Source organism: Syngnathoides biaculeatus, chromosome 12 (genome assembly GCF_019802595.1).
Source record: "Syngnathoides biaculeatus isolate LvHL_M chromosome 12, ASM1980259v1, whole genome shotgun sequence".
In the NCBI taxonomy this organism is placed as follows: Eukaryota; Metazoa; Chordata; class Actinopteri; order Syngnathiformes; family Syngnathidae; genus Syngnathoides; species Syngnathoides biaculeatus.
The window spans coordinates 20,349,609-20,358,673 of NC_084651.1; the positions used below are offsets into that span (position 1 = coordinate 20,349,609).

Here is a 9,065-nt window from a genome sequence, read left to right on the forward strand (position 1 = left end):
TTGACAAAAGTGTTGCTTTGCCGCTATCTTGTGACATCTAAAGACAATTATGAACCATTACGCGAGGCCTCAGTTACTCGTGGATTTTCGCTACTCCCAGAAGGCCTCAGCCCCTATAATGTCCAGTATTTGTTTCCGTGATCGGACTTTCATTGCAGGATTTGGTCGACTACCTGTGCAGCCAGTCCCACAGTGCCATGTACACCTCGAGCATGTCTCCTCCTGTTGCTGAACAGATAATACGGGCCATAAAGTGCATCACAGGACAGGATGGCAGCACAGAGGGTAAGTACCGTCTCAGTACACATAGGTTTGGATTTGACAAATACTATCTGTCCGTCTCTTAGTAACTCTTTACACCAGCACATCATTTCGGTGGAAACAAAAAGCAATCTGAATCTGGAGGACTGTACCAATGTTAGCATTAGGAGTAAGTCCAGACCTGCAGGGGAAAAGAAACAGCTGCTTGGTCGGAAAATATGGTAACAATTACAGGGGTCTGCAATGGTAGAAAGAAAAGAGGGTGGAGGGCATGCTGTACCCCAGCGCACGTGACCCTCACATAGAGGAAATCATTTTCATGTGTGTTTGAAGGAACCATAGACCTCTGAATAGTTTCTGCTTTAATGGCATCAGACACAAGGGCAAGGAAGTAGTGGTTTGTTGCAGTACCACCAAAGAACCCCCAACCCAATGGAGTTGTTAGGACTTGATAGTTGAAGAGCTGGGCCTGCACAAGTACAACCCAGCCCCATTTGTGCCCCTGAATATTAATGCCAAGGGAAAAGGTCACCACAATCCTGCAGGTCATTGACGGTGCACCTAAGGTTCTGCAGCACTTTAATCACTCTGACGGACTCGTCTGAAATATGCAATCATGCTGGAGTGTCTGGCTTTGAACCAAACATGCTTTGCATCGCATTAAGCCAAAAGAAATAACTGCAGAGACTTGTCTTCAAGCAAACACTCGTTCACAAACAATGAGTCCAGTGTCCACCCCATCACTAATAAACAAAGACTTCATTTGTCTTTGTGCCTGCGCCAGATTAGTTTCATCGTGCCCCTTCTCCTGTCTCCCTCCACTGCTCTTTTTTTTTCCTCTTAAATGTAGAATTTCACACTTGAAAGCAAACTGGTGAGGAGAGCTCAGAAGCATGAAGAAAATCAGACAAAAAGAACCTCTGCATAGTCGAGACTCACTCCTTACAATTATTGTGTCTGGCATCGGGTTTTTGACCTCCTTGCCCCCCACTTTCCGCCCCTTCTGCCTTCCGTAAAAAAGGAACAACCTAAAAAATATGGCCTGTATTTCTAGGCTGGTGCCTGCATGTTATGTGTTTTCCCCCATTTAAGATAAGGAAAGTTCCAAATGCCTTCTTTTTCCCTTGCAATGCGCTCCCAGGTAATCAAAAATAAACAGTACCATGCACTAAGACGCAGCTGGGCCAGCCACATCGCGGGCTGGCTTGTGAGAGAACACAGGGGTGATGGAAGTGAGGAGGCAAGCACTTGGCACTTCTGGCTTGTTCCTAATACCTGAAATGCGTGTGACACTAAATGTGTTCACTTCCAAACGTGTTTGTGCATTTCGTATCCAATGTGTCGCAATCTGCAAGGGTTCAGTCTGGCAACATGCATGTTTGCACGACGTACCCGGCTGTGGACAAAACTGAACCATCTGCTGATGCAGCTGAGTTGTAGTCACCATCAACTTCATAGGGGAGAGGCTGCACAGGCCCAGATGGAGGCGTAGGCCTCGCATAACAAGATAAGAAGTCATATTGCGTTAGTTACTGCTGACAGTTGCTTATGTCCCTGTGAAGGGACGTCAGAGGGAACGCGTATTTTAACGGAAAATTTTAAAGCAAAGCGTGCCGGCCATTTTCTGCACTGAATCTACAAAGTTATGTAGAAATCATTTTCTTTCCTGTAAATGTACTCGTTATCTACCTTACCGTGAAACTCTGATCAAACTATAATCTTGTGCAATTCATCTCTTTTTGTCTTTGTTGAAGGCATCCAACGCATCCAACAGTTGTCTCAGAACACCAGATACTTCCGGGCCAAGGTGAAGAAAATGGGCTTCATCATCTACGGCAACGACGACTCCCCCGTGGTGCCCCTTCTGCTCTACATGCCGGGCAAAGTGGTGTAAGGATGCTCCAGATGTATACACGGGCCTCTTCTTGTCAGATGAACTGTGCGTGGTCCCATTTTGAAGCATTAAATGCTCAGCGTTGTTTGTTGTCACAAGCAATTTTCAGCCACATCAGCGTGTTTCATGTTGAAGTGATTTGAACGGCTGCCGTGGCCCACATTTAAAAGTTTCCATGAATCACTGGTGTGGACTGTTTGAGTCGAGTCGTATCTGTGACTACTGAAGAGAAAACATCAGGTAGCTATTATGCAGAACCCACTCAGGTATAATGTGTCTCCTGGTGCACATTGATGTGTGTTAACATTTCAATCCCTGAAAGGGAGTTGCTGGGTTTTCACACAACAATATGGGACGGGTTTCTGTTCAGAGACAAAGACCCAAATTAAAATTGAATCAACACATCAGGGCACAAACCATCACCATTCACTGCAGCCAAATCATCCAAAATTATACACTTACCTCCTGCGTTGACAATATTGCAAAACACACAATATGTCAGAGTCTGCTCGAAAATGTATTGGGCTCCTCATGGGCATTGCTCGGACCATTTTTAGCATAGCTGCAGCCCCTCTAAAACGTCTCACATCCCCCAATATTTTTGGGAAGTATGTATTTATGCCCACTAAAACCAACCCAAACCTCCGGACAAAATTGAGTGGAAACAGTTTAAGGCGTACTATGACCTCCACGGCTGAGAGAATAAATATGCCCCAATTGAAGCTAGCTGATAAAAAAAAAGAGTAAGTACAAAAGTGAGACACAGGAAAACTTTTTTTTTTTTTTTTTTGCATCATAGGAACAAAATGTACAGTAAATCAAGCAATTAAGCATTTCATGAAGAAAAAAATGTCATTTTCAATCTTCTTTTATGAACCAGAGCATGTAACAATGGGGGTTTTAATTCTCTGTCACCGAGCAGAGCTTTTGCTCGAGAAATGCTTGAGAGGAAAATCGCCGTGGTCGTGGTCGGCTTCCCCGCAACGCCGATAACCGAAGCCCGCGCTCGCTTCTGCATGTCTGCCGCCCACACCAGAGACATGCTGGACGAGGTACGTCCGAAATGTCCTTGCTCAATGACAAGAACACAAACATACTATGAAACATTTGTTGGGTCTTTAGGTCTTGCACCACCTGGACGAAGTGGGAGACGGCCTGGGTCTGAAGTTCTCGCAAAAGAAAGTCCCGCTGGCCCAACCTCTGTCATGAGACTGACTTTGAGCTAGATGGCTGAAGCAACTCTTGACCACTTGACTGTGTTAAAACTACATACGGCCACGAGTCCACATAAGAACTGGAACACATTTTTTCAGGAGTCGCAGGTTGATTTGATCAACAACAAAAGTAAAAAGTACCAGATGATCGTGCAGCCAGAAGATCCTTGGTCAGTTGTTTCTGCTTTGTAATGTATTGTAAAAATATACAGAATTTGTAAATTTATTGAATGAATTAGGGCACAACGCAAGGTACACCCACACAATGTGACCCTCACACAGATGTATTAAATGCTGTCACAAAATGTGGTTCCTTACCCTATAAAAAAAGTGAAAAATACAAGCCATAGATAAGTTCTTTAAATAATAAAATATTGACAAAAGCTACACATTTTGCCAACAACCCTATGGAATATATGTATATGAGGGACACTCAAACACTAATGTAATTTAATAGGGAATTTAACTTTTACTTAAAACTCCTAATAATTGATTCTATTCTTAGCCTGAAATTTTTAGTTTAAATCAAAAGTTCCTAAACTTTTTGGAGATGTCATTTTCAGCGACTCCCACCCGCCCCCACCCATCCACTCCCAGCTTTTGCTATTGAACACCGCCTCCACCCCGCCTTTGCAAACAATATTCCTTCGAAATCAACAAAAACATGAATGACAAAACTTTTAATAATGAAATGTTTAAATGATAGTTGATGGTTGCGCTGCATCCCCCAGTTTGGAAGCAACTGGTTTAGATACATGTTTTTAGGTTTGTTTCGAACAAAACTTTATTATTTAAGCCTGTCCTCTTCCAGTCCGCCATTTTGGAAATGACATAATTGTTGGATACCAGTCAGAAGCAGACAGCTGTGATTGATTGAATGTCTTGTTTTTGAAAAGGGAAGCGCAACTAAACATTTTCAAAAGGTTCCAAAATGTGGATGGGGAAGCTGCAATAGGCTACATGTTCAGCATAGTCAAAAAGTGGGTGCCTGGGATCAAAGGTCAAGCTCAAAGGCCGGTTTTGCGTGACCTCCGTGACGAGGAAAAAAAGCTTGAAAAAGTCATTATTTCCTCTCTCTGGACTACCATAACCCATCCCACACACTCACCCGATCTGGTACCATCACATTAGGACCTTTTTTTGACCTTGAAAAGAAGTAGTGAGCAGTCAGCGCTTCTTTGATGATGAACAAGTTAAGGATCCTGCAATCAATACCAAAAAAAAGTTTTTAAGCGTGGCCTAGTGAATTTTACAAGCTTAGCATATCTAGCCTCCCTTGTTCATTGAGGGACAGTCGATGTTGAGAAGAAGATTGTATTGACATTTAGCAATGAAATCACCTCTTTATGGGGTTTTATTTCTATGTCTGGATTGCTTTTTTATTGCAATAAATAAAGCTAGAGGAAAATTTGACTCATTACGTTTTGACTAACCCTCGTACTATTGGGTCAGATATTTGGTCACTTGAATCTTGCGACTACACGATGTGGAAACTATATTTTGGAGAAGTACCTCGTTTCACACACGGCTAACATGCAAGTATTGCAGACAGCTGCGAAGATTCAAATATGAGTGTATGTGTTACGTGAGACTTGAAAAAGGGTCCAGACTTGCAGGGAGCCACCCACGTTCTGCTACCAGCTGCAAGTTTTTTGTGAATGTAAAATTGTTCTATTTTTCTAATCTTTTTAACAAGAGACGGTTTGGAAATCCTGTACTGCTACAACTTTTAACAAGAGAAGGTTTGCAAATATGGCAAATTTTATACTGTACTAACAAATCTCTCTTTGTCAGTCTTTTAAAAGCCTTTTTTTAAGTTCTAGATCAAGGAGTTGACTATATGATTGTTCTTTTTTTTATTAAACCATATTTGCCTCTTAAGATTATTTACTTTTTATTATATTATTTTCGGGTTAGGGAACTCACTGTGGAAAAGACATTTGATATGTAATCTGCGGTAATGTAAATTGTGATTCAGCTCCACATACATGGATAAAATTATCCAGATATCAAAATTACTCTTTACACTCCACAAAGCTAATTTGATACAAACATTATGACAATTCATTGCATTGCCAAGGTTTATACAAATGTCACATAGAGCTTTCATCAGCATAGATAATAACCTCTGCGTAGAAAATTTTGCAATTACTTCTTTGACGTGTCGTTAAATCCTTGCAAACCCCGAGGAGAATGCAGATTGGGGCTTGTTTTATGGGAGACGTCTCATATTTTTCACAGCTTCATTGTTGGTGTTTTAAAGAGCTGCTTGTTCCCTTTGACACACAAAATGTGCAAGCGTTGTGAAGGTAAGCATGTGGAGTATGCAGCACCTGAGCCAACAGAAACCTAAACCGGTAATTAGCGCAATGAGCTCAAAATTCTCCTGCAATGGGGTAATCAGTTGATTAACGCAGAAAGGATTATGGATGGATGATAAATGTGTTTTTCACAATGTGTCAGATGGGCTCCAGTCGACACTTGTTTGCCCCCAGAGTATCCTTGTCTTTTGTGTTTTTTACTCGGTGTGAACAACGTTGTGATCACATTTTACAAGAAGAAATGGGAAGATATCCTTTATGACGGTACAATAAGCATATGTCTTCTTTCCAACAACTTTTTTTTGGAGCCAAAGCAGATGTTTTATATCAGAAGAATCTCTGAACATCACCAAATATTCACTTAAATGATGGATACACGGATTTAATGGAAGAATGTTTAATTGTTCTCCTTTTCACTCAGTGTCCCTGTCTCATATTGAACAGAGAACATATAGATGTAGGAATAATTGTGATCATAATTATCACACATCTGCTTCCGATAAAGAAATGCTTTGCTCTGCTCTAGATAATGTGGCAGCCTCCTAGCAGGAGATAGCAAGAACAAAAACATCTAATCATCAGAACTGTTAGAACTGCTGCCTGTTAAAGAAATGATGAACACACATGTATTCAGCAATCTTCCACACATGCACACGCACATGAACAAACATGTACACATTGTTTCAAACTGTTTTGCTTGTTGTCTCCTTTTTGTAACATCCATGTAAATAAGGGGCGTCCTAAAACTAAATAAATAGAAGTGCTGAGGAGAGGATAATCAGAGAGTGCAGTGGTGAATTGTACGAGACAGTTCCTCTCCTCTCTCCTCGCGAGACTTGAAGTGGTGTCTTTGCTTCCTTTTTTTGTCCTGTTTAATGAATGTCTGATTGGTGAACCTGACAATAAATTAAATGGATTTGTTGTTGCCAATCATAAGAAATTGGATCATTTTCCACAGTTCATCCAATGACCCCTCAGAGGACACGACTGTGAGACAAATTCCTTGTGTGTTGTTTCTGATTCTGGCACGATGAAGTTTGCAACTAGACGAAATACAGTTCAGGTGAAATGTGATATGTACATTATGTCCTTGTTTGCAATGTGTAGAGTAACTAGATCACATGAAAAAGAAAATGTATATCTCTCCTTTACTGGTGAAAATGAATTTTGATCAAAAACTGCTATATACACGCTATTATATTTAGTATATCTTTTACACAATGAAAGAGTGGGATACATCTTAACAAGAGGACACATCCATTTTGAATCTTTTTTTTTCCAAGTTTTGAAATTTGCTTGGTCAGTTATTTTTGTAACAATGCTCATTCCACTGCTGTAAATGCTCTGTTGAACAACCTATAGAGCATGTGCACGCGAGGTCAGCATTTTCAGGCGCCATATTGCCGGTCAAACGGAGCTGCTCGATATTGAGGGGGAGACATTGAACTGGAGGAGAATATTTACAATACCAGAGACCTGTTGTGCTGTTGGTTGTCACGATAGGCGAGACAGATATTCAGAGATCATTCTATAGCATACCAGCTGAAAAGATGAGAAAAGATTGATGGATATCAGTAATTAAATGTGATGGCTGGTACCCAACCAAATACACACACGCCTGTGTAGCAATTGCTTCATTTCAGGTAGGAATTATTTTTCTAAATCTCAAATTACCAATAAGTATCTATAATGCCAAATTGACTCATTTGAGAACAATGTGTATTTAAAAAAAGAAAATAAACCGTCTGTCGCAGAGAGGTTTACGTGTGGCAGTGATACGCTTCTGTGTATACAGGACTTTTTTTTTTTTTACCCAATCATAGTTAATGAATGCTGGTTTGTGTAAAACCATAGGTCATTTATTTAAATATTGGTATTTGTATTGAAAAAATCTGAGTGGGGACATCACGTTGTGGGATTGATTGAGAACAGATCCAGCAACGAAGTATTTGTGTGCATCCAAACTTTCATACGCTTTCAAATTCTTCTGTGTAAATCTCGACTTACTCACCAGATACATGTGTGTATCCAGTTGTCCAAGACAAGCGGAAGTGAATTAACGGTCCAATTTATTATCGGGGAAAACATCGACTTCGGGATTAGATGTGAGTCCTCCATGCCAAGTGTCTTTTTCCACGTACTTTCGTTTATTTTCACCTTCGAAATGTTTAATGAAATCAGACAAAACTCTTGGCATTGTGCTACAAGACATTTGTTTGTTTCGTCTCAATGAACTTAGCATTGAACAATGCTTTGTTTGACTGACAATATGGCGAGTCATGTGATTTTGGTGACGTAGGTGCACAATCTCTATTTGCAGGATAAGCAGCACTCGTGCTTAGGTCTATATGGAAATTGTCACTGCAAATGTTTAAATGATTTACTTATTTTGCAAATATATATAATTTGTGGTGTAATAAATATTGGATTTTTGAACCAACTAATTGAATTTTGTAATTCCCTAACACACAACATAAGATCTCTCCCGACGCACTAATGTGCTGCAGCATAGTGGTTGCACAATCACTGCTTTACAGTGTGGCAATCTCATAGCTCAAAAATGGGTATCGAAGGCCAACCTCTGAGAAGACAGTGGTCGCTGAGAGGAAAGCCTTGTTTGTTTTATACTAACTCCAAATTAGCGTAAAAGGAATGGAATAGCGGGCCCAGGGGCATTGAATGGGGATGGAGGGGGGTGGATGCAACAGTGACCAATGCAAACACGGCTGTGGAAAGCCCATTCCGCAGCAGTGGGGACTAAAATGTGGAGGAGATGCCAGATTGTGGCTGTGTCTGGATCTTCAACACGCTAGCATGTGGTCACGCTTCATTCATCCAGTCCACTAAAGAACATCCCAAAAAAAAAAAAGTCAAATAGTGACAGCACAAGAAGCTGTTTGGCGTAGGCAGTGAACATTTGGCACTTTTTCACGCGCTCATGCAACAAATGTGTGCTCCTTTCAAAGTGGGCATGACTTGAAAAGGAAAAATGCCTGGTTGCAGATACACAATTTATTGGCAGCACTGGAAGATGAATTACAGTTAAAAGATTCATTGGTGTGGTAGGCATACTCTTTGAGAAAATACATCTTTTTAGCGATTACATTAGTCGATATGCATTTACAAAACTATATACATGATATATGTACTGGACGAGGAACACAAGATGCACTAGTACCCCACATACACAATTCACAAAACTTACGGTTTACACAATACAATAATACAAAAAGCATACCTTTTGTGAGATGAAATTCTTTTGTAAGCGTCGGTTGGTATACGTAATTATGAATATATTTTGCAAGGTAAAGGAGTACCAACTGTGTGGATATCCTTTTACAAGATGAAACTGTTCTATATGCCTCTACGTCAAAA

The 9,065-nt window shown here is 40.6% G+C and overlaps 1 protein-coding gene across 1 annotated transcript in view; it reads left to right on the top strand.

Annotated features, from left to right (window-relative positions):
* Positions 1-4,782, top strand: part of sptlc3 (serine palmitoyltransferase, long chain base subunit 3) — a 32,799-nt gene extending 28,017 nt beyond the window's left edge. Inside the window, 5 exon segments of the mRNA XM_061837243.1 lie at positions 159-285; positions 2,016-2,151; positions 3,078-3,207; positions 3,278-3,324; positions 3,326-4,782. Of these exon segments, the coding sequence (XP_061693227.1) occupies positions 159-285; positions 2,016-2,151; positions 3,078-3,207; positions 3,278-3,324; positions 3,326-3,389 (504 nt within the window). The 3' untranslated portion in view covers positions 3,390-4,782.
* Positions 4,783-9,065: the final 4,283 nt, after the last annotated feature.